The sequence below is a fragment of the Rhineura floridana genome, chromosome 4, assembly GCF_030035675.1.
Source record: "Rhineura floridana isolate rRhiFlo1 chromosome 4, rRhiFlo1.hap2, whole genome shotgun sequence".
Lineage (NCBI taxonomy): Eukaryota > Metazoa > Chordata > Lepidosauria > Squamata > Rhineuridae > Rhineura > Rhineura floridana.
Genome location: NC_084483.1, coordinates 62,329,053 through 62,355,626, shown reverse-complemented (window position 1 = coordinate 62,355,626; position 26,574 = coordinate 62,329,053). Strand labels below are relative to the sequence as shown.

At 41.7% G+C, this 26,574-nt stretch overlaps 1 protein-coding gene across 9 annotated transcripts in view; it reads right to left on the bottom strand.

Moving 5' to 3' along the window:
* The window catches only part of MYO6 (myosin VI), a 155,349-nt gene that overhangs the window by 70,163 nt on the left and 58,612 nt on the right, over positions 1 to 26,574 (bottom strand). For all 9 annotated transcript variants that reach the window (XM_061623158.1, XM_061623156.1, XM_061623160.1 and 6 more), the window contains 8 exons: positions 25,274 to 25,343; positions 23,016 to 23,089; positions 22,040 to 22,169; positions 20,667 to 20,772; positions 16,335 to 16,390; positions 8,406 to 8,503; positions 3,790 to 3,954; positions 1,824 to 1,904 (listed from right to left, as the gene is read on the bottom strand). In XM_061623158.1, the coding sequence (XP_061479142.1) occupies positions 1,824 to 1,904; positions 3,790 to 3,954; positions 8,406 to 8,503; positions 16,335 to 16,390; positions 20,667 to 20,772; positions 22,040 to 22,169; positions 23,016 to 23,089; positions 25,274 to 25,343 (780 nt within the window). The remainder of the gene's footprint in view (positions 1 to 1,823; positions 1,905 to 3,789; positions 3,955 to 8,405; positions 8,504 to 16,334; positions 16,391 to 20,666; positions 20,773 to 22,039; positions 22,170 to 23,015; positions 23,090 to 25,273; positions 25,344 to 26,574) is intronic.

Sequence of the window (26,574 nt, the reverse complement as noted above, 5' to 3'; positions counted from 1 at the left end):
GCAGGTGACATATTAGAATCCATACTGACTTCACTGACTATTCTAGGTGTTTGCCTCTATATTTTTTCTAATAGAAGATAGGATTTGCATTCTAATACACCTCTGAAAACAGGTTTTCCTTCAAGAACACATACACACAAATCCCAGCTGTATAAGAAATACAAGAAAAAAATCATAGCAAAGATAGTAGACTAAACAAAGTATTCCCTAATAGCATTTTTAATTTTAATTTAATTTTTTGCTTAATTTGTTACAAATTGTAATGTTGAAACAACAAAACAAAATAATATGATTTTAAAAAACTTTAAACAATCTGGGTTCAGCTCATTGACTTTCACATGCCTGACTCAGCCCATGGCTAAAAGCTGGTTTACGACTTGCAACTTAAGCAGTCATCTGAATAGACCCATAGTTATAAAGAGATACCCACCCTTCCCTGAGCTAAGCTTTTTTACAGACTTGTGCATTCTTTATCCCACTGGACATTCAGATGGCATTCTGCTGCTCTTATGTAAATATATTTTCATCATCATCATCATCATCTCTACACGACATTGCAATAGTTGGACAGATTACATTACTGAACATTGCAATAGTTGGACAGATTACATTACTGAACATTGCAATAGTTGGGACAGATTACATTACTGAACATTGCAATAGCACTTGTTTGGCTCTTCATTATCACAATGAGATAAATTAATAATCCTAAATTTGCCAGTGCATAAACTAACTATTCTTCAATATGCTCTCTTGAGTACTAATAGAAACCATCTCACATGTCCAAACCCCTTTGGAAGATACAGAGAGAAACTATGAATAGCTACTTACAGAGTCTAACAAGCTTGATGCTATGCCTCTATATAAGAGACGTCACTTTGGCATAAGTAGTAGATCCACTAAATTTGTTCTGGAAAAGGCTTTTTTCTACTGTCTCACTAGCTAAGACTTCATGGTAGCCCCCATGCGAGTGCTACTACAGAATAATGGGCCACTGCTGCAATTGCCATGGGCACTCACGGTGGGGAGGGGATGTATATTGGTGATGTATAGATTCCCCATATGAACATGTTCAAGCTCACACTGGACTGGGGGTGAGTAGATGGAGAGGTCAGGGATCAACACCCTTGTCCTATAGCATACCTTCATTGACATTTGCTTTTCTGTTCATTCATTTTACCAAGACCAGTATTACAAAATATACTCTGCATGTTTGGGTTCTGTACGCAAGTAAACTCAAGAAAGTACTGAAATATTAAGTAAAAAGCAGACAAAAATATCTGCTGTTTTTTGAAAAATTTCTATAAATAGTCACGTCAGGGAAAAAATCCAATGGGGTTTTCAATTATAGGCTACCTTTCCTAAAGAATGCAGATGTCAAAAATTTAACTGTCTGAAATTTGAGCACATAGACTAGAATGGATCCTCCCCAGATTAATCCATGTAAACATGAACAAAAGTTCCGTTCATTAAGAAAAGCCACTGCTGAGACAATGGGCCCCAGTTGAAATATCCTTATATAGAGCAGTGGATGTGTTGCATCTGCTCATGAGGATCTGTGCACCCCCTTCTGACTAACAGATATTTGCTATCATTTTTGACAGTGGAAATCATTTGTTTGCAGAAGTAATAGTGGTGACAGTCTGTTCCCCCACCCCCAGACAGGAATGAGTGCTCCCAAAGCTGCTCGCATACAAAGTAAAATGAAGTACCATGTGAACCAGATGTTAAATGACAGCACTGACACCAGCAGCAAATGTTGCTGCTTTGCAAAGCAGGACATTTTGAACACGAAGGTAGAACACATCAAGTGGTTATCATACCTGAGGACTTTTGCGATTCTGTAAAATTTGCTTATCTGTTTCTTTGGTAGCAAAGTACTGAGTGCAGCCACGATTTAAATACTGTTGTAATGCAAAAGAAAACAAAAGATACAATTAAATACAAAACAAGATCAAAAAATTAGAAAAATATGGTACATCATCATCATCTTACTATACAGTGGTAGAACAGTAATATTGACCCTTGAAACTTTGGACCCAACCCAATATAGTTTAGGACATGAGAACAAATGGCCCCCTAAAAAGAAATTCAAGGACAGAAAAAACAACATCCAAGGGCCATTTATAACCATATAATTAAAACACACAGCTACAGCAAATAATATGACAAAAATAAACTACAGCAAATTCCAATCTTTTTTTTCTTCAAGGCAAGTCACTGTTGGCAATTTTTGCATCACGCTTTTACTGCATTTAGTGCCAAAGTATTTTTTAAAAAAAGCTTCTATAAAGCATAAAGGAAACACTGAAGTGATTCAGAAGTGGAATTACATATGGTTTATAGATACCCTAAAATATTCTGAAATATGCATTAAATTGTAATATGGCTCTACATGGGAAACATTTACAAAATTCCAGAGTACAGGCATACCCCGCTTTAACGTATGCAATGGGACCAGAGTATCCTTTAAGCGAAAATAACCTTTAAGTGAAGCAATTGTCTTCACTTGTACTGCACGCAATCACCACCAGATGGCAGTGGCGTCATGCCAATAAAGTATACGTTATTGCGAAGCACGCAAACGTTAAGCGGGGTATGGGGACGAATGGAGCATGTACGTTATAAAGAGGCTACGTTAAGCGGGGCAACGTTAAGCGGGGCAACGTTAAGCGGGGCAACGTTAAGCGGGGCAACGTTAAGCGGGGCAACGTTAAGCGGGGCAACGTTAAGCGGGGTATGCCTGTATGTGGAGCTCTGAACGTTCAGAAACTATTTATGTTAGTAGCCACGCTACTCGAGGAATCCGCCTATAGTCTTTAAAATGCTGCCTCTTTAGGCAGACCTGAAAAAGCTTTTCTGGCCAGAGGGCCAGATCTTCATTTTCCCAACCCCTGATGGGGCCACCCACCTGTCAATAACTTGACATCATAGTGACATCAGGTGATACTTCCCCTGGTAGTCCTAATTTTTAGGGATTTCAAAGCTCCAATCTGCCCAGAATGGGAGCATTCTGTCAAATGCCCCCCTCCTTGTGGAGAAGGGTGTAGGGGATTGAAGGCACACTTTGATCAACCCATCAGCTGAAGGGGAAGCACACCTTCAAACACCCACCCTTACCAGTGATGTCAGCTGGTGGGTGGGTGGGTGGGTGTGGTTTGAGGGAAATGGCCTTGGGGCTAAACTGGACCCCTTGAGCGAGCCACAGTTGGCCCAGAGGCTGGAGGTCCCCCACCCTGTCTTAGGGTCAAGCCAACACATTTTTCTTTTCTTTTTTTAAACCAGTTTTAGGTATTCTTCATTGAACTCCCTCGCTTGAGGCTTGCCATTGCAGAAGCACTTTCTAGAAACTTTACAAGGCCTCCTTATTTGAGTTGGGGGATTGGCATACAGAGCTTTGTTTTTAAAGATCTAGGTTTTAAACTAATTTTATGATTATTTTTACCCCGCAAACTATCCAAGCCTTGGTAACAGGGCTGAAGGCATACCAACATAAACAAAATACTTAATTGCATGAAAAGTTCCACTTGATAAAGCTACATTACAGGAGGATGCAGAAATATGACAAGATCAAGATTCAACCACTCCTGCCTCAAAAATCAAGATTTAGTGCAGGGTACGCAGCATGGTAACCTTCAACTCCCATGAGTCCCAGCCAGGTTATGGGAGTTGTAGTCCAACATCATCTGGATGGCACCATATTGGCCACCACTGCTTTCAAGCTGATTTCAAACAATTTCATTCTAAGCATTCTGGAAGAAAAGTGGAGAGGAAGAAAGATCAACTCACTCTAAAATTATCTGGTGAACTTAAATAGAATCTCTCTCTTATATCTTCAGGGGCTCCAGCGCACAGCCTGTAGAAAATATGGTAATTCCTTTCTTCTTTGCCTTGAACACAGATCCTAGATTTCTCCAGCAGATAATGCGACACAAATCCACCAACTACTGAATTCTAGGAAGACAAAAAAAGTTGCTTTTCTAAATGAGGAAAAGGCTATATTTAAGGAAATGGTCATTTGTATGTATTGCTCAAGCCTACACCATTTGGCTTCATCACTACCAATCAGATTGGCAGAAGATGTCCAAGAAAGCGTTGTTTTAGAATAGTTTCACAAACGCAAGTTTACAAAAACATAAAATGCACTGAGTTTTAATTTTGTGGAATCAGAACCACAGCTTAGGTAAAGATGTCAACACCCATATATTGTTATTCCACAGATAGGAAGCTAAGGCTGCAATCTAAACATACGTAGGACACAGTGGCTTGGTTTGCACATCACAGTAAGCCATAGTTAAAAATAAACTATGGTTTACTGTAAACTAGCAGGGTGTTGGTGCACACTGCTGAAAAGTTCTCCTCTCTGCACTCCTCTCTCGCTCCTCTGGAAGCAATCCAGAGTCTAGCTTCTCAGGATGTCCAGACCTGCACTAGTGGTTTGTTTCTCTCCAAAAGGTAACCAAGATTTGTTCTCAGTTTGTTTTTAACTATGGCTTTATGCAATATGCGAACCAGGCCACATACATGTACTTTTGAGTAAACATATGCAGGGTTGTACCACATTGCTAATGATCCATCAATTCAGCCTCTCTGTTGGTCATAGCTGAGCTGCATTTGTCACATTTGTATTTATGATTCTTATATTTTTTAAATGATTTTGTTAATGATCCAACTATGTGAATTAATCATGTCCTACCCATTTTAAATCTTTTGTGAACGTCTGAGTGTTAGGAAGTGACTGTTTAGCCAAATATTTTGGTTGAGGCAAAAAATGACATGATACTTTATTCCCTCTTAAAGGGAAATCCAATGTACTCTTGATGATACTTGATGTACAGTATCAAAGTTCTCTTACAGCTGTGAACCACCACTGAATGACAGAAGAGGATGAATTGCTTGTTTGAAAACAGGCAAAATTCCCATGTCAAAATCTTACATGTCAAGGAGATGGTTTCTAGCCTAAAGAGATACTATTCCAAGCTAGTATAGTGCAATGAATGGTCTCTACCATACTAGTCCATCCCTCCTTAATGTTTTAATAGATTCTGTGGGATGCCTCTTATTAATCTGTTACAGTGTCTTGAAGCAAGAGAAAATGGATCAGGTTCTGATGCTCAAAAGAAAGTGCCAGTCCTAACGATGCCATAATAAATTTGCTAGTCTTTAAGGTGCCACAATACTCTACTGTTTTTGTTTATCTTTTGTTGTTGGTGCTTCATGGATCCAGAAAAAGATAGCAGGCAAGACAAGAGAGAGGAGACATTATTAACCAAGGCAGCATTCTCAGCAGAGAAGGAAAAATTAGATTAATTCTTCCAGAAACCTTAAAACAGGGATGGGGAACCTGGGGCCCTCCCAATGCTATCTGACTCCAATGCCCATTAGCCCTATCCAGCATGGCTTAATGGTTATATATGATAAAAACTGTAACCTAACAACAACTGAAAGGTCACCTCCATTGTATTCCTTTTATGTTATCTAGCAGAGCTCTTATGAGTGGCCTGTAGCCTGTTACATACTGGTCCTAATGAGGTGATGGACCACTAGGTGGCCTACCCTGACTTGTTTGCAAACCAGTTTGAAGTAAAATTGTTGGCATTTGCCAGGACTTGGACTCCAGAGTTATGGCAGGTAAATCAGAAAAGATATCCAGGGTGTTGTCTGGTCTGATTTTGTTGGATGAGTTTAAGTTGGTAAGGCTCAAGGATCTTAAGGTGTGTGTTGGTTGCAATTTGGATGCTTGATCATCACTTGGGTGTTTGATCCTTGCCCTGCATGGCTTGTTGAATCAAGCAGGGAGGGGACAGTCATTTGGGCTAGAGTGGTGATTAATGCCTCACTATGAGAGGGGGTGGTCTTGGGCTGCCTAAAACAGAGGGTGTTACGGCCACTTCTGAAAAAAAGCATCCGTAGACCCAGAAGGAATTGCTGGCTGGTTGCTAATGTCTCCTTCCTGGGTAAGATTCTTCAGCGGGTGGTCATTGACCAGATTCAGGTATGGTTGGATGAGATGGTTGGATCCATTTCAATTGGGTTCAGGTTATAGCACTGAGACTGCCTACATGATGACCTTGTCAAGTAAGAGACGAGAAGAGTGCAACCCTGTTTCTCCTTGATCTCTCAGTGGCTTTTGATACTGTTACCATGGTATCCTTCTGCAGCACTTGACCAAATTGGGATGTGTGGCACTACTCCATACTGGTTTTGCTATTACTTGGGTGACCGGATCAACAACGTGGTTCTGGGGGAGTTTTGCTCAGTCCCGTAGAGTCTTCAGTGTGAGGTTCCATAGGGTTTAGTCTTATGCCCCATGCTATTCAACACCTACATTAAATTACCAACTAGGCATTTTGGAGTCTGTTGTCATCACCACACTGATAATACATAAATCTTATTTCTCTTTTTCATCTCTACCATGTGTGGTGGTGGATGTACCACAATAATTGTCATGTCTCCTGTGGAACGGTCTTGGAGAGATGAGGAAGGTGAGGAGATGATGGAATGGGACTTGTGGGAGGCCCCAGTGGGATTGAGGCCAAAGGCTTCAGTGTCGCTGTCAGTGACAGCTCCACCCCCATAGCTTTAATGAAAACTGATGAGGTGCTGCCTGATTAGGAGACTGCCTCTTCACCTTCCCTTCACCCCCCTTCCTTGCTCACCCTGCCATCATCACCCCCCACCCTTCTTTCTGAGGAAGAGGACCTCGCTGCCGCCTTACCTCAGACACATAGGCTGCTGTACCTGCAGGCTCAAAGGGGTCCACTGAGGAGGAGTGTTCATGTGCATGTGTGCTCCCGTCAGTGCCACCTTTCTCACGCAAGAAGAATAAGCCTGCACACGCTTACTTAAGGGTTGTAAAGGGGCATGTCTAATTGATGTGACAACATCTTAGCTCTGTGTAGCTGCGCCTACTTATGCAGTGTAGAGATGCTGAATCCTGTGTAACCTGTAAGCTGATTCATGAAGCACTCTGAACTGAAAATTTCCATTAAACCTATTAAAGAAAAGCACACCTTCACGTCTGCATCTGACTTCAATGGGCTTGGGCAGGACAATAATATACTGGATGAGGGTCAATAACCTGAAGCTCAATCCAGACAAGACAGAGACAATGCTAGCAGGTGGATCCTCAGTCTGGATAAGTGGTGTGCAACCGGTTCTGGGTGTTGCACTCCCCCTTAAAGAATAAGGATCCATCACTGTCACTGGAGGCAGAAGTGGTCTCTGCTGCATGGAGTATCTTCTATCAGCTTTGGCTGGTGTCCTAGCTAAGGCCCTATTCTGAAGGTTGAAAACCGGCCTTCAGTAGTCTATGGCCTGTTAACCTCACTGTTAAAATACTCCAATGCACTGTATATAGAAGTGCCTTTGAAGGTGGTTTGGAAACTGCAGCTAATGTAAAATTCAACAGCCAGATTATTAGCAGGGGCAACACAATCCAAACACATAGCACCAATTCTGGCCTAACTGCACTGGCACCAATTCAGTTCCAGATCCACTTTGAAGTGCAGATTTTAACATATAAAGCCTTACACAGCTCAGGTTTCCACATGAACCCGTCTGGACTCCAATATCCTTTTCAGCGACCCTTCTCTACGTGCCTCCTCTGGGAGCAGTGCAGAAGGTGGTAAGAAAACAAGCCTTTTCAGTAGTCTCCACCACAACCACCAACTTTATGGGATATTCTCCCCAGGGAGGCTCTTTTCAGTGCTAGGCAAGAGGTATCTTTTCAGCCAGGCATTTGAATGTTAATTTGTGAAGAAGTTGATCATATTTTTTCTGGATAATTCTTTGGTGGTCAAGTCTGTGTAGAGGGGAAGAAAGCTTTCCTTTTTTTAAGGGTCTGATTACCTTCAGTCCGTTATAATGGTGAGAGAGACAGGCAGAGTCTATTATGATGTACTGGAATTTCATCTTTGTAAGTCATTCTGAAACTTCTTAGGGAAAGTTACTAATAAATTAAATAAATAATAATGCCCACCTTCTGAGTCCTGCTTCCACTATCCATTCACATGCCCACTCCCTCTGGGCCAAATCTGTACACACAGAGGGAGAGTGCAAGGTAAGTAAAAGATGTTTCTCTGTCTCCTCACTTTGGTGAAGAGGAAGTGACAGCAAAGGGAAGAAGCAGGAAGCTCAAGGAGCTGGCAATGGGCCCCCTTGCAGGAGTGCAGCTGCATACTGGGCCTAACTTGCAGCTCTCCATAAGTCATTACCATTCAAATGTAGAAGTAGTATGACCAAACTGTGTCATAAAACAGACAAACCCTGAGCTATAAAACAGAAGGGTAAACAGAAAGTACATATCACTCAACAGGCAGGGATTTCATAAACCAAATTACAGAAAGTAAAAGGAAGTTCCTGTGCACACCTATCATACACAAAGATACAAAAAGTACAGATACCTTTTCATTGAAATGGATTTCTACAAATTTTCCAAAGCGACTACTGTTGTTGTTACGAACAGTCTTTGCATTTCCAAATGCTTCTAGAAGGGGGTTGGCTATTAGAAGAAGAAAATGAAATTAGCTTAATAACCATCTTCAGTCGAGGACATGGAGAAAATGTAATTATTCAAAGTACAGAAAAGTAAAGACACAATGAAAGCCCCCTCAATGTGTTACTCTTTCAAATAATCTAAATAAAATTCACTAATAGGCAAAAAACCTTGCTGTACGTATAGGCAACAGATATTTCTATCAAACTTTAAAAAGCAGGGAAATTGGGCAGCTGGAGTGAATGCACCAGAGGAGCAGGAGACCTGACCTCCTCTTTGAGATATTGTACTGCCCTACAAATTTGTAAAACTGCAAACACAATTTGGGTTGGTCTTTCACAGTCCAATCCACTTCCTGTGTAACTTGGAAGAATATGGTGTTTAGAACACTGTCAGTTGGTTCTTACTGAGCGTGCCCAGCCTTATCATTGAGTTGAATGCAAAATTTCTTAAATTAATTAAAAATCAGCCAGGCATTTTTTTAACTTTTAAACTGCAGAAGATGAAGGTCAGAATATGGGGCAAGGTCAGTAATAGGATTACAGTTACTCTGTGAACATGGCTGATTTTCAACTAATTTCAACAGATTAGGAGAACTCTGACAGAAAAAAGCCCAAAAGGGGTCTGGTTCTTTTCTCTCTTTTTACACTTTGAACTCTCGATTCTCTCTGACTGTTTTGTGTATCACCATGAAAATTTAGAGGGTTGTTAAGGAAGTATTTCTGAGTTCAGGACTATAAGTTTTGTAAGGTTTTGTTTTGAAATGAGCTTATCGGAAGCATCAAAATGGCATGGGGAGGTATTTTCAATTTAACCATCCGTGCTGACTATAGTAAATCCATGCTGACTATAGTATACAGCCACTCTTGTGGCTGTATAATTATAATTTTTACTATTACATGCAATTATAGGCTGGGATCCAAAGTAGCATACAACTAATTTCACGTGCCCATGTTGGGGGCGGGAGGTTTTGTATTTTCAAACGAACACTCCACGGAAAATGGCATATCCCTTTTGAAACCTAGGAAATTTAAAAGCAGTTTGTGTTGCACAATTAAGGTCTATTGTTCTGAGGGGGTCAAAAATCCCACTAGGTTGGTGCTCTTCAAGTAGCTTGGATTCTGGCCATAGTGTTCCTAAAAATTCTTCCACAGTAAATTGAAGATTTTGAAATAGCTGCTCAAATATCTCAGTGAAGATTTTCCTAATCAAACTATTTTCCAAACATCATTTTTGGGGGCCCATACAGACTAACAAAGGCCCCTCCTCCATACATACCACAGTCCTATCCTATGTATACAATCTCATGAGTCAAGAAAGTTTATGTTGCAGTTCTACATTTATATTATACTTTCTACATTTCTAAAATTATACCTTGACCCACATGGGGGATTTTCTATTGTGCCAAAAAACACCCCACTCCTTTTTGCTATTTTTTGGGGAAAATAACATTAAGCAATTGCTGCCTATTTTGTAAGATTTTTGGTTAATCCTACTCAACATATTTTCATCTCAATGTTTATATTTTTTATTATTATTATAACAGACTAAAGCAGCTGTTAATAGACCAATTCACTTTAAATCTTTACTTCTGTTCTGTTTTATGGTATTTTTTATTTATGGTATGGCCAATGCATCACCCCGTTGCTGAAAGAATTTCACTGGCTGCCAATTAGCTACAGGGCTAAGTTCCAGGTTCTGGTTTTGATGTACAAAGCCCTATACAGCTTAGGACCAGGATACCTGAAAGATCATCTTGCCCCTTATATACCCAGTCAATCACTACACTCTGCAGGTGAAGGAGTCCTGTAGATATCATCTTATCAGGTGGTCCGTTCACACAAGATAGGAAGCAGGATAGAAGATAGGAATATTAGCCAGGTGCCATATTGGTTATTTTTTTGCCACCTACTGAAGACCTTCCTGTTTCAACAAGCCTTTTACGTAGAAGCCTTATCCCAGTCTGCATCTATGTTAAAATCGCTTTTTAAGATGTTTTTAAAGATGTTTTGTTTTAATATATTTTAATGTCTGTTTTTATGATGTTTTAGAGTGTTTAATAGTAATAGTAATAATAATAATAATAATAATAGGAAACCTTTGGTTAACAAATGACTAACAAGTCTAATAAAATAATGACCATCATCATCTGGTATTTTTCATTACAACATCATGAATTATCTCTACAAAGTCAAATTATCTTGCAAGTTCACACTACATAAGGAAAAAAACAGCTAGGTGATTTAACCACTCTTCTTGTGTGTGAGAGAATAATACATTTACTCAAGATATACTTTGAGCCTGTAAATCATGCCAGCAGGCACAGCTGGCTTCTATGGTACCTGGGATCATTGTTCCCGATTATTATGGTGTGACACTTGTCCATCCCTCGCCTATGCACAAAGTCCTCTGGAATGGGTAGCTCTTATTATTGTTGTTGTTATTATTTATTTGATGTATTACCCGCCCTTCATCCTAAATTCGCAGGGTGGGTCACAACAATTTAAAATACAACATTAATAACAGTTTAAAACAAATTACAATTGAAATAGGGTGGGTCCCAAAAATATACATCAGAGGTGTCAAAGTTGCCACCCTCCCCACAAATGTCGGAGGGCAGTGGAACTATCAAGAGGACTCCAGCAGCTGATCTTAACACTCAAAATGGTCTGTAGGGAAGGAGGCAGTCTTTGGGACCTACACTTTGTGACACCAACACTTTGGAATTTCCTCCCCTTAAATATCGGACAGGCACCATCTCCATTATTTTTTTGGCTCCTATTGAAGTCCTTCCTCTTTCAACAAGTAGAGACCTTATCCTAGCCTGCATCTGTGCTGGAATTGCTTTTTAAGATGCTTTTAAAGTTGTTTTTAAGATATTTTGTTCTATTATGTTTTAAAGTCTTTTGTTTTTAAGATGTTTTATAGTGTTCTTTTTTGCCACCCAGGGCTCCTTCTGGGAGGAAGGGCAGGATGTAAATATGATATATAAAAATAATAAATAATAATTTAGCGCTTTAAACACAAACATGAGCACCTTGAATTGGACCTTGAAAGGAACTTCCAACCAATGCAGCTGTTATAAAACAGGAGTTATATGAGATATAAATGGAACCCCATGAGACAGTATATCAAATTACAGAAGCACAAATCTCTGTCTTTCAAAAAAGTCCTAGTTTAACTGCACAAGTACACATACTCTGTTCTAGAGAAGGGCCTGAGCCAGCAATTCATTGCTGAGAATGTTGCTTGTTTTGCTCTAACACTGTTTCTAGTTGGCTCCAGCAAATCTAGTTTTGGCCCGGGGGGGGGGGGATCCACATCCAGCAGCCTGTTTAAAGCAACTGCAGATGCATCCCCAAGCATATGGATTCTCTCATTTCTTGACAGCAGTACAATGCACAGAACTTGCTAAGTGCTTCTGTGATTCCCTGGATCAGGGCAACTACCAAATGAAAAAGGAAAGGATGGCCCTGATCTTATGGTGTGGCTACTAGTGTAGATCTGGACACTAAGCAGATGGATTCAGAGAAATAAGTTACCATAAACACCCTCAAGCACGACCAACGGTTTATCCTCGATTGTCCCCCCTCATGGTACTGGGTCTGCTGCCTGGGCCAGCCCCCCCATCCGGAACTCTGGACCCTAATAAAGTATGTCCTCCCCCTCCTCCTCAGCTTGGGCCCAGAATCAAACTTAATTGTTTATAGACTCATTAAATAAAATCATCACATTTCCTCAAATGTGCCAAGTTAATAAAGTAGTTAAGGTAGGCAGACTACCTCAGTTTATATTTTAGTATGGAATACAGTTATACAAATAAACACACATGTAGTCAAGCCCACTTTTCTGTCCTTCTCTCAATATATTATTCAGCAAAAACTAAAATAATGTATAAAGAAAAGGCAGTTAGCCTTTTCCTCTAGTTGACAGAACACTGCCTACTAATAGTCAGCAATATCAGGTGTGCAGTAACAACTGCTGGTGTATCCCCAAACATATGGATTATCTCATTTCTTGACAGCAGCACAATGCACAGAGCTTGCTAAGTGCCTCTGTGATTCCCTGGATTGGGGCAACTATCAAATGAAAAAGGATGACCCTGATCTCATGGTGTGGCTACAAAAACAAAGAGAGCCACTGGCCTTGTAACTAGCAATGTGCCTGAAGTCTTGCCCAGACGATCCAGATTAAATTGAGCTGCTACATCACTGACTAGCAAAGACTCCACTCATCCTTAAGCAATCCTGCCCCAAAAATCGAGCCATCAAAAACAATGCTAAACAGCATAAGCACATGGACACTTGCAGTTGGCTATAGATTCCCAGTGATCAGGAACATTCCATGTAGAGCATGTGGGTAGCAGATGAACAGCATTAAGCCAACACAGGGATCATTAATACAAAAGAAAGCTACTGAAATTGCATATTGCTCATTGCAGGTTTATGTCCATAAGCCAGGGATAAAGAATCTCTGGCCCTCCAGATGCTGCTGGACAACAACTCCCAACAGTCCTCACCATTCATGGAGGATAAGGCTATCAATGGCTGCTAGCCATGATGGCTATGCAGTGCCTCCATGGTCGGAGGCAGTATGCTTCTGAATTCCAGTTGCTGGAAACTGCAGGAGGAGAAAGTGCTCCTCAGTGCAGGTCCTGCTTGCAGGGCTTCTCAAAGGCATCTGGATGGCCACTGCGAGAACAGGATGCTGGACTAAGTCGGGTACGGGCCCAATCCGGCAGGCTCTTCTTATGTTTTTACTGGAGATGCTGGCATGTTGTTGAAGTCCAGCAACAATCTGGAGGGCCATGGGTTCCCTATCCCTGCCCTACAACTTCCTTGTTGGATCAGACCATGGTTTATCTAGTCCAGCATTCTGTTTCCAACAGCAGACAAACCAGAAGTTTCTGGAAAGTCCTAAGAAGGGATGAAGTGGTTGCTTTTTCTCCCACCATGTGGCATTTAATGTGGCGGCTGAATGGGAATTTTGCATTTATGGAAGTTTCCATTTAGCTATCCTCCTCAAATTCACATCAATGCCATGCTCACATATTTAGCTAACCCTACTTTTAAAACTTGCCTTTACCTCAAAACAAAACCAGTTTGATATTTGTTTAGTTCCAACAATGTGTTTGGAAGCAGGGACAGCAGGATGACTAAGGCAAAGTAAAAGAAGATACAGCATTAGAAAGGAATGGGAGGGTGTAACTCAGTGGCAGAACATCTGCTTTGCATGCAGAAGGTCTCAGGTTCATTTCTCAGCATCTCCAGATAGGGCTGGGAGAGACTTGCTGTCTGAAATCCTGGACAGCCACTGCCAATCAGTGTAGACAACACTGACTCAGTATAAGGCAGCTTTCTATGGTCCTATGAATTCTGTTCGTAAGGACATTTAAAGAAAACAAAAGACGGTATTGATCTTAAATATCAAGGAAGAGCAAAGGTGGTAACTGATAGCCCTCAGCCAACTTTTTAATTCCCTTCATTTTTTCTCTCCTTGTTTTGTAACACTCAAAATAATTTGTGTTGGTAGGTGACCTTTCATGTTATCCAATTTGTCAGGGAAATATACAAAAGAATCACAACAAAGACTGAATGTTTACAAGTACTTCAGATATGAGAAGTTTTTTTTGAGAGAGAGACTACAAAAAGGCTTTGTGAATAAGTCCTTCCCTTGTAACAATGCAGCTCACTGACTACATGCATGTTAAGATGTGCTTAACATCTGCAGAATAAAACTTGTGCAAGTGTGTAGTAGTGACTGTTCTAAGTAAGAAATTTATTTAAAAGCTTCCTCTCCCATCTCTTAAAAAAAAAACACCCTATAGGCACCAGTGTTAGGGAACTGTGCAGCTTCAAACACTATGCCCAACTGTCAGTCACTTTCTTACATGTCATGGATATGGAATGCCTATATATTTGACTGTAGTTAAGCAACATTGTTCTTGGTAATTTGATCATCCTTTAAAAATGGACCCATCACCCTCCCTTTGACACTGTCTATAACACTATTCAATGGCCACAGTGCCCTGTACCCCTTTACAAGGGCACACACTGTAGGATTTGCTGGGGGGGGGTTCTGGTGGCTGCCACATCCTAATGGGACAGTTTTAATAGCCCAGCTGAACACGAGGATCTTCCTTTCACACTTTAAATTGAGCATACTGACACAGGAATAAAATCCGTCAAAAAAGGGTAAGAACTAAAGCCCAGTGCCATAGCGGAAGGAGAATGGGGATGGCATTCTTCCCTCCTTTACAATGTCATTCCATTCTTTGAAGGCAGATGTGGGGAACCATTGGCCCTCCAAAGGACAACTCCCATCAGCCCCAGCAAGCAGGGCCAATGGCCAGGGATGACTGGAAGATGATTGGATGGAGAGATAAAAGCTCTCCACACCAAATCTGGATGAAATATTACCAATAAATCAGCATGAATTCAAAGTCACCCCTCCCGGAAGGGCTGCTTCTGACTAAGCCGCTTTCAGGCATTCTCCAGACATAGAACCTATGCACCTCACAGGGCAGCAGTACTGTGATGCTGGCTCTGCTCCCTGGGCATCCATGCACTGACAACTGCTTGTGCATGGAATTTCCATACACAGATTTCTGTGTGGGGAGCCAGGAAGCCGGGAGGCATGGCCAGTGGCATGTCCCTTCTGCCTCCTTTACCCATGCTGAAATTCTGCATGTGGCTACATCTGAATGAAGCTCCAATACAAGGGTTGGGGAACCATTTTCTGCCTGAGGAGCACATCCCCTTCTGGGAAACCTTCCTAGGCCCACATACCTCAGTGGTGGGTGGGTCCAAGGGAAAAAGCCGGCAGGCAACGGATGGGAATTTTTTCCTTTGTATAGTAGGCTAGTTTCTACACACATTTGTACATGCTCTGTATACTCCATCTGGAGTAGTCGAGTTCAAGGGAAGGCTTTTGAGGCCAGAGAGAGGGGCTCAGAGGGCTGCATTTGGCCCGTGGCCTGAGCCCCAAGCCTGCTTTAGTAGGAGTTGGATGAGAAAAGTAACCCCAAACGCAGATAAATCCTTCTTTGTGCATGTTGTTGCAGAAGACTTTGCCCAAGTCTGAAAACCTCCTAATGTTAACTTCGCTCATTCTCTAATAAAACCCCAATACACTGTGGTGAAAAAAAGTCTTCCACGAGCATTAGTACAAGAGTTCCTGAGAGAACATGCATACAAGTGCAGGTTCCACGTCATGGTTCATTTCCATCCAAGCCCCTGTGTCTGTTGGGGGTATTTCTGTCTCCAATTATGAATTAAAGGGAGATAGGAAGTACATTCCTTGTTCCTGTAGACTATAACCTTTCTCAAATCAAATGTTCAGTGCCAATCATGTGCTAATGGAAGGTTGGCAGGCCCAGAATGGGACACCCTCATGATTTGGTATCTTGTAAGATAACTGGGCATATCCACTAGTACGCTAAATCCAGTGTGGTGACTACAGCCAGTGTGGTTTAGTGGTTAGAGGATCAGACAAGGACCTGGGAAACCAGAGTTCAAATACCACTCAGCCATGAATCCCTATTCAGCCACAAAGGTGAGAGACTGAGACCTTGGGCCATTCACAGTCTCTCAGCCTAATCTACCTCACAGGGCTGTTGTGAGGATAACATGGTGAGGCAGGAAAACTTTGAAGCAAAGATAGGATATAAATGTAATATAATACATTTTCCAGTACCTGGCCTATTAAACTGATGCTATAGAACACCACATTTCCAAATGGCACTTTCATTTCTGGTGTGCAGTGCCTATTTCTTCCATCTGCCCTAGTTGGTTCTTAATTTATGCAAAGGAAATTGAGAGTAGGTATGACACAGTACCTTCTACAATTCTGTCATCAATATCTTGACCACTGCCATAGGATTCAGTCAAATACCTGTGTATGAAAGAGAAATACATGTATTACTTACTTATATATTTATTTGTTAAATGTATATCCTGCCCTTCCTCCCAAAAGGAGCCCAGGGCGGCAAACCAGAAGGGACAATACAATAAAAACATCTTAATAACATCTAAGCAAATAAAATGCAATCACACCTGAGAAATATGTTTCATTTGTAAGCCACTCAGGGAATATTTACCGAAGGGCTGCTATATGAATTTGATTAAATAACATAATTACCTTCATCTATACACTTACAGCACTACTTTGCTGAAAGACAGGAGACACCACAGAGTCCTCCATCCCCAGTGGTGGGTTGTGTCCAAAACTTACAGGAGTGAAAGACTGCTTGCACAATGAGCATTTCCCACCCCTCCTCCAAATTTTAGCATCTTCTGGTGTGGCACCCTCTGCGATGTGTGACAGGGATGTAGTAAAAGAGGGGGGAAATCAAGCGAACACACACAGCTTGCACAAGGGGGAGCTCTGCCCACGTCAAGGGCCCTTTCCTGGGGGGCCTCCAATGCCTAGAAAAACACTGTTGGGTGAACACCACTCACACATGCAATGCTTGGGGAAGGGCCGTAGCTCAGTGGTACAGCATCTGACTTGCATGCAGAAGGCCCAGGTCCAATCCCCAGGCTCTCTAGGGAGGGCTGCCTGAAACCCTGGAGAGCTGCTGCCAGTCACTACAGACAATGCTGAGCTAGATGGACCAATGTCTGACTAAGGCAGCTTCCTATGAACCCCATTAATTATACAGCCACAAGAGTGGCTGTATACTACAGTCAGCATGGATTCTTCGCATTCTGCAATGATAAATTGAAAATACCCCCATGCCATTCTGATGCTTCCCATAAGCTCATTTCAAAACAAAACCTTACAAAACTTACAGTCCTGAACTCAGAAACGATTGCTTAACAACCCTGTACATTTTCACGGCAATGCACAAAACAGTCAGAGAGAATCGAGAGTTCAAAGTGTAAAAAGACAGAGAGAGAAACCAAACCCCTGCTGGACTTTTTTCTCTCCGAGTTCTCATAATTTGTTGAAATTAATTGAAAATCAGCCATATTCACAGAGTAACTGTAATCCTATTACTGACATTGCCCCATACTCTGACCTTCATCTTCTGCAGTTTAAAAGTTAAAAAATGCCTGGTTGATTTTTAATTAATTTAAGAAATTTAGCATGAGAGTCAATTATAAGCCTGGGCATGCTCAGTAAAAACCAACTGTCAGTGTTCTAAAAGCCAGATTCACAGCTGTTAGGCTTGGCCAATCAGGAGGACACACCCACTCCAGACATTTATTTCGCGTGAGACAGTCATGGCTTCCCCCAAAGAATACTGGGAAGTGTAGTTTGTGAAGGGTGTGAGAGGAGACTCCTATTCCCCTGACAGAGATCCAGTGGCCAGTGTGGTTTACTAGTCAGCCACTCTGATTGAAGCTCTATGAAGGGAACAGGGCATCTTCCAGCAACTCTCAGCACCCTTCATTAACTACACTTCCCAGGATTCTTTGGGAGAAGCCATGACTATCTAAAGTGAAATAAAGGTCAGGTGTGGATGTGGCCAGTGACAGCTTTCGTCTAAATTTGGTTGGGAGGCTACATGTGCCTGCTGTAGAATAAAAAGGTGGGGGAAACCCTGAAAAAGAATGATACTGTTCACAGTGTTTTCCTTTTGGAAAGGAAAGGGGCTTCCCCTCTGCCCAGTGCCCACCCACCCAATCTCTTCCCCTCCCCCTCCCTGCCCTCCCCCAGGTCAGTTTCACCTATCCTAAGCATGATTGCACAGGAATAAACCCCACTGAACTCAAAAAGCAAGCAAATGATCAAACCTGCCTTCCCCTCCTCCTTCCTCCCATTACCTCCCTTTCCCTCCCCTTTTCTTTGCCCCTCCTTCCAATCTTCTCCTTGCCCCTCCTCCTCCCCCATGGTCAGTTTTACCTATCTTAAGCATGATTGCATGGGAGTAAATCCCATTGAACTCACTAAGCGTGCAAATAATCAAAACTGCCCTCCCTTTCTCCTCCCTCCCATCACCTCCCTTTTGCCCCTTCCCTTCCTCCACTCCCCTTTCCCCTCTCTTCCTTAAGCGGAGTGGTTTAAGCATAGCAGGCTGAAAACATGCATCTTGGGCAGGCCAAGTTTATTTTTCCCAACAGCTAGATTCATTGCTTAAGTAGCAACATATTGTAATCAGTCGGATTTTACATCAAACTGCAGCTTCAGATTCAAATTTTAATGCACCCAAAATAGAAATAGACCATAACCTCCAGTTTGAAACACAAAAGGCTGTCTTTACCATCATATGACATTGACCCATAAAAAGGCTTTGAAATTAATAAAAATAAATTTGACACAGATTTCTAGGATGAATAATGAGACAAATACAATTTTCTAGGCTAGATTCTCTGTAGAAACAATAGTAACACAGGAAAGAAGCAAAGTAAGAAGAACACCAACATACATACAAAAATGTAATTCTCCATCTTTGGAGATGGCAGGTATTGCCACCACTCACCATATGCTCAGAGGCACATATTACCAAATTCTTCCAAGCTACAGCCTTCCATCCATCTGTGGTCGGTAAAATGACTACCCGGCATATTCTGGGGGGTAAAGAAAGGCCGGGGAAGGAACTGGCAATCCCACCCCATATATATGGTCTGCCTAGTAAACGTCACAAGATGTCACCCTAAGAGTCGGAAACGACTCGCACTATAAGTGTGGGGACACCTTTACCTTTTTACACAAGAAGTGGATTGGACTGTGAAAGAACAACCCAAATTGTGTTTGCATTTTGACAAATTTATAGGGCTGTACAATATCTCAGAGAGGAGGTCAGGTCTCCTGCTCCCCTGGTAAATTCACTATAGCTGCCTGATTTCACTGCTTTTTAAAGTGTGATAGATAGATAAACTTTATTGCAATCTTAGCCATAAGCCATGTGCAAATCACGCTACATACAAACATTATTAAAATGACTATCATACAGAGATAATAACTAGGGGAGATTATGTCACGGCATTTAGCTCTTTGACAAAAGCCGCTCTCAGTTTTTGAGCTGCCAAAGCAAAATTAGCAACCGCTAAGGTAGCTGGATTAAAATTATCAGTTAAAAGTGCGATAACCATCTCCTCATCAGAACAAGGTGCTAAAAAGGCTAAAAAGGTTGATAAAAAATTCCGCCTAGGATCATCGTAGAGTGGACAATACAATAAATAATGGACAATCTCCTCGATTGCCTCGCAAACATAAATACATTGACGCTGAGCCAGCGGCATACCTCGATACCGGCCCTCAAGGTATGCAGTTGGCATCACTTGGAAGCGGAGAGCAGTAAATGCTCTTCTAATAGAAGCCCTATCAAGTGCATCTAAATAATTTGACAGAAAATGATTTAGTTTAAAACATGGAAACCAAATAGAAAATGGAGCCGATACTATGGACGCATGATCTTGCGCTGCGTCGCCCTCAAAGATCCAATTACGGAGAGCGGCATTACTCAGTTCCATCAGTCTAGTAGGAGTTAAATCATATTTAGCGAGGATCGACTGACATTTCATCGCCCATCCTCCTGATAACATTTGTTCCTGCCAACATTGCTTGACCAAGGTAGAGTCGTCCTTATTAAGAATACGAAGCCAATAACGTAAAGTGTGATAGAAGTAACTGTTGGCTACAGGTATGTTCTTAAGCCACAAGGATTTTTTTGCCTATTATTATATATTGCCTGGGTTTTTGAAGAAACTTCTCAACACCAAAATTCTGTTTGTCCTATGGTTTCTTATCTGATGAGCCAGCACTGCGAATAGCTAGTGTCTTCATATGGGAAGACTTTAGTTCATGTTGACTGCTTGCCTGTAAAACTCATGGGTGAACTTGGGCAAGTCACTGTTTCTCAGCCTAGGGAATCTCACTGGGCTGTTGGGAGCATAAGATGAGGTGAAACCCATGTACACTGTAAGCAGGGTCCTTGGAGGAAGGGCAAGATACAAAAGTAAATCTGTGGGCACAATGAAAGAATCACCATGCATATTTTGAAAGTTTCCTGCCCTAGACACAACCAGCAAGCCTATGGGCATGTGGAGCTCCATGCACTTAATGGAACCACTCTGGAATTGTTAATTCATTCTATTTACAGTTCTCATCTCACTGTTTCATGCATGTGAATACACCCATTGTGAGATCCCAATTTTTTGTAGAAATGGCTAGAGTACAGTAATTTTATTTAGTGGAAATGTTTTCAACCAGAGATACAAACCGTAAAACAAATTTAGTGTTTTCTGTCTTGCCAGCTCCGGACTCTCCAGACACAACGATAGACTGACTCATCTTGAGTACTTTCATGTCACGAAATGCTTTGTCGGCTGAAGTAAACATTTAAGAGGATGTTAAAATGGATCTGCACAGAAAACCACAGATCAATGTTTTCATTAGCATTTTGAACACTATGTGATATTTTTGGGAAAGCATCATCTGAAGTAATGGAATCACAATGTTTCCTTTTAAAGTATTCACCTAAACACATTTACTGCCTTCGAACTGTGTACAATACCAACATACAATACCATGCTGGACAGACAAGAGTTTTACTCTGTTTATTTACAATATTTATATCACACCTTGCCACAGTGCAGTCTACACTGTGGCTAACAAATATATAAAATAAATACATTCCAGGTTTTTTTTCAAAAAGGAACAAACACACATTAAAGTAACTAGGCTGAAATAAAACAGATGCAAACAAGTAAAAAATAAAATAAGAGCTACAGGATCCCTCAAGCTAACTGTCTTTAAAAGCTCTAACTTGGCACCAAAGTGTGAAAAAGTGAGTCATAAGCAAATGCCTCTATGGAGGCAATTCCACAGCCTACACGTTGTCATTGGGAAAAAACACCCATCCCTGGTAATTGCCCACATGACCTCCAGAGGTGGGAGTCCCAGGAGCAGCACCTTGGATGATGATCCTGGTACATGGGCAGGCTCACATGGCAGAAGGTGGTCCTTCAGATACTCTGCCCTAGGCCACTTACGGCTTTGGGTCTGCCCAGAAAACAAGTGGAAGCCAGTATAGATGTTTAAGCACTGGGGTGATATGTTCAAAAGAACAAGACCCAGTTAACAAGCTGGAAAAATACAGGGACATTTCCAAAGGCCTTTCAAATGCAGCTCCACAGAACACACTATGGTAATCTAACCTGGAGACAACAGAGCTATGGACAAATGTGGCGAAATCATTTTTCTGTAAGAGTGGACACAGCAGACACACCAAATGAAGTTAATGAAAGGTCCTTCAGGTACTCTGGTTATGGATGCTATGTGTGCATCCATATGTGGACCTGATCCTTACAGAGGAGTAAAATTCCAAAAAGAACAAGACAACCACTTCTGCCATGGTCAGACGGACCATCTACCAACAGTTCTTCCATCTTGTCTCAACTGCGCTTCAGTTTAGTAGTCCTCATAAAGTCTATTACTGATACCAGACACCTGTTTAGGACAGCTTCTACTTTAATGATAATAGATGATTACCTATTCTTCCTCTGTTTCAAACAAGTGAGGCAGCACCCTTTGTGAAATTAAATATTAACTACATCAGCGTTGGTGGCAGAAGCAAAATTGTGTGCTACTTACCAATTGCGTAGACATGTGGTGGCAATGTCCCAAGTGATCTACCCTGATATTTTTTAATAACATCTGATGAATAAAGTTTAGGTATATCAAAGTAAGGGTTCACTGCTATCAGGATGTTGGCTACATACGTCTGCCAAAAAAAAAAAAATCCATAACAGAGTTTCATTGACTTGAAATATCTATTGAAAGACTCTAGAGACCTATGACAAAGTTCAAAACACAGAAGTGACTTTGAGGTTGCACAGTATATTGAACAGCGTCAGTCTCAAAGTTGCAAGAATTTCTTGCATTCAGAACCATTTCTAATTCAAAGCATCTTTAACAACAGTGCATTTCTGAGAGGTGTATTTGTTAAACATATAATTTGCAATTAAGAATTTTTCCAAAATTATGTAAATATAAGCCTAGCAATTTTCTAAAAAACATTAATGGCCAAATGCAGACCAGTACATAACCTAGAATTTAGAGGCTGGGAGTACAGAATGGGGGGGGGGAAATGTATTTCACACAATTGCCTATCTGTTTCTGGCACTCCTTGTATAAGCTTCTTCCTTCTATTTCACAGCTGTCATTTGCCAGCGCAGATGGTGGGGACTATGTGTAATTTAGTCAGAATTCATTACATACAATCAGGCAATCTGATAGCTACATACAAGATTAAGGTGGCTATCTGAGCTAGGAGGGGTCAGAGGTGGAATGTGCTTCCTTCGTTTTAAAAAAAATAAAGCAAAATGCATCTTTCCAATAACTTACTCATATGAAGAGGGAAACTAACAGAAAGGGGCTGCAGGGCTGTGCTTGGATCAATCCTGTAGCATGCATCCCATTGATTACTATAGGCATCTGATGTGGGGAAGCCTTCAAAATTTTGTTTACCTCTTCACACAGAGCTTCCTTGAATTCTGGACCCTTGCTTGATCAGTTATTTGTGACAAACACCCACAGCACAGATTTTACAAGTTAGCGCAGTACTTACATAAATTCTGTCCTTGCTGTATCGAACTTTTATATTGTGTAGGAGTGTGGCTTCATTTAAATACATTAGTGAACCTACAATAAAAGCACAGTGACAGCTTAGAAAAACACACCACATGCTCATCCCAATTTTTCACCTCCAAGTAGTACTAAAAAACCATACACACACACAAGGACAATGTCTAAAAATCAAATTAGGAAAGCCACTGCCATTCTACTCAGATGAGGTTATGGATCAGAAACCTAGGTTTTGGCACCTTGGACAGCCCCTTGAAAGTTCAGACTAAAACCTGGAGTGGATTCCACTTACCGTACTGACATGTAGCCACCAGCCGCCATTGCCTACAAGAGTGCACCTTACTTTGTGAATGGCTGTGGAACAGGCAATGGTGACACAGTAAGAGCCAGCAGCAAGGAAACAGCAGCAATATTGGACTCTTCTAATAACCTGACTTAAACCCAAATCTTGTACTCTTGTGCAAAAAATCTAGCAACAATTCTCTTAGCTGACAGGTTCCAGGGGAGTCCTCATCAGAGGAGTTCTCATTGGAGGAAGACCAGGAGGCTCTGGTCTTGGACCCAGCCCTGGCTCAGGCTCCATCTGAGGGTGAGGAATCAGGATCTTGTGACGGGCCATTGGTACCCAGGGCAAGCTCGTCCTCTGACATTGAGGCTGAACAGCCCCTGAGCCCAAGGGAGAGCTGTCACCTCAAATGCCAGATGGAAACCTGGCCCATCCAGAGGAGTGCCCAACTACAGGCCTGGACTCCTCAGGAGTAAGGCTCCGGCTGCATGGAATCAATGGGAGTCAGCTACAGTTTGTGGTGTGGTTCAGCAGCTCCAGCATAAAACCCCCACTGATATGCTGGAAGAGCTACTGGAACAACCTCTATATACCAGCTCTGTAGCTGACCTGTCTGTGGATTGACTGTTGGCGCCAGACTCTACCTTGGACTACTCTGGGCCTGCCTTTCCTCTGACCTGCGTCGCTTACAGACTGCTTGGCTCCTGTCCCTGGACTGTTCTGCCCCTGCTTTGTGTCTGACCCCTTTGTTGTTGGGATAGACTCTGGACTCTGACTTTGGACTGACCCAGTATACTGCCCCTGTGCTGCCCTCACTTGTGTTGCTGCTGGAAAGTCTCTTGCTTCCTTAGGAGCCTGGTGAGAACAGGACATCAGCAGACTCTCTTCAATCACTGGCACCAAGTAGCAGTTCAAAATAAAACATTCTCCAAAGATAACTTGGTATAACATCCCTACTTGTCCATCCTTAAGAACTGCTTATCCAACATCTAAACATGCCAGTCAAGGACAGCATGTCTGCTGTCCAGACCATGGTCTGCATTGCTGTATTCTATTCATTATATTGCTGATTAAGTGAACTATACTTCCCAAACATGTTCAGAATGCTTTCTCTTTACCTTTCCTCCAACAAAACACCCCACACACAAGCAGTACTTTGCTGCTGAGTTATATAGCCTTGAGCTGTTAATCATCGGCTGATAGCCTGCAGCTGCTGCCTGCTGTAAGCTATACATGTTAACCCCTTGTATGTCTTTCAGGAATAGACCCTGATCGGTTATTGCCAACAGTGCTCATTCTCTAAAAAACAATATAAGGTCAACAGAGTTCACGGACTTGTTCATACAATACTCCTGTGCCACACTTTCTACATGCAGAAGGTTGGATCCAGACTTCGCGCTCCCCAAAGAGAAGGGCTGCTTATGTCCACAGTGTTTGATCCAGTACAGCAAGCCTACTGGCAGAGGCAGGAGATGACTTCTGTCAATTACCTCTCCCCCACTGCAGCCCCAAGTGACAGAACCCATGCTGTTCCGGAGGGGCTGCAAGCAGAAGGGAAAACTAGCAAAAGGAGTCTCCCACCTTTCTGCTGGTGGGAGTGTGTCCTGAGCAGAATTCCACTTAGAGGATGCTCCCACCAGTGGAAGTGAAGTCTGGCTGTAAGCCAGAGAGATTCAGAGTAGGTTGTAGACTCAAGATCTGAATCCTTCTTTCAAGCACAGCCTGGATCACAGGGGAACACGTATCCTGCCTTCCAATAAATAAATATAGTTCATCTTAAATAGTGTGTTAAGTGCAAAGTGTCTGAACCTGCAACCTTCTTTTGTGCCCACAACATGCAGGAGTTTCAGGATGGGGAATAGGTCTCCTACATCCACTCTGCAATAATTAAGAGAGTTCATTAAGGACATAATTACTGTTTGCTACCCAAGCCAGATCTTACATCTTTCACTTACAATTATCTTCCACATCCTTCTTACTGTCTTCCTCTGCAGGAAATACCTGGTTGACAGCAGCAAGAAAAGTCTGCAATTGAAAAATAAAATGTTGGCTTCAGCTATAAAGTGAAACAGTATTAGGGTTTGAAAGTTCTGTCAATTTTGGTCCTCTGAGTTTTCCAATCTTAAATTCAGTTCTCTACATTTCTGCATCAATTTGTGATTTTTATTTTAAAAAATCCTCATGAAAATGCTCCAACATATTGGGGAGAATTTCTCCTAATAAACACATTTTTGTAGGCAGTTTTGACTAATATACACATTTTTGTCAGCCATTTCTTGTCATATAATGCATTTATATATCCACTTTTAGGCACACTTTCACCTAACACATCCATTTTTAGAAATATTGTTCAGCTTGGGGAACTGCACTGCAAAATTCAAAGAGGTTCAAGCTTCAAAGGATGGCTATGTTTCGGTTCTTGTATTGTTTCAGAAAGTGAGAATTTGAGAGGTTTGGCTTCAAATGAGAACTGAATTTAATTTCTTGCCTATCCCTAGATAGTATGCTAACAAGTAATTTAGAAGGAAACACATGGTGGGGGGGGTTCAAACATACTTTGTTCATTTTTCTGATTGGTTAAAATACATTTAAACACATTTTCAAAACATGCTAATACCATTCAAGTATTAGAAGTCCAAGAAAAGAAAGTAGGGCCCCTCCAGAATGAGGCCACTACAGTTGTGTTTATGGACATGAGTAACAGTTCCCCTCCTAGGAATTCTAGCAAATCAAACAAGAAGCAGAAGCTACAGACAGAGAACAATGACCACAGTATTTAGTACTGATAGTTGTTATATGTTGCCAGAGCTATCACAATAATAGTCATGTACATTTCAAGTGGATGGATGCTAAAGGCAGGGGCTCATGTGGCCATTTCCTAGAAGCTACCACCATCTAGAGCTCACAATCCCAGTGTTAGGAAGGGAGTTCTGGCACCCTTACCACAAGGTATTGTGAAGCTGCAGCGGAGGCATGAGTGCTGTCAGCTCAGCACCATACAAACAGAGTCTTCAGAAAATCCAGTTGATTCAGAGCACAGCAGAGATGATGTTAGGGTTATTATGGGCCTGTATTACCTTCCTTTATCCTCTTTAAGCTAGGCAAGACAAGGTGTCCGTCCTCAATTTCCAATATCCTGCATGTTTCATTTAACTGAGCAACCTCATTTTTATATCTTGTCTGCATCTACAGCTGACTTTTTAATTTGTGATGTTGCAGGTTGGGTTAATAAAGCCTTTAAATGTAATTCCTTTTT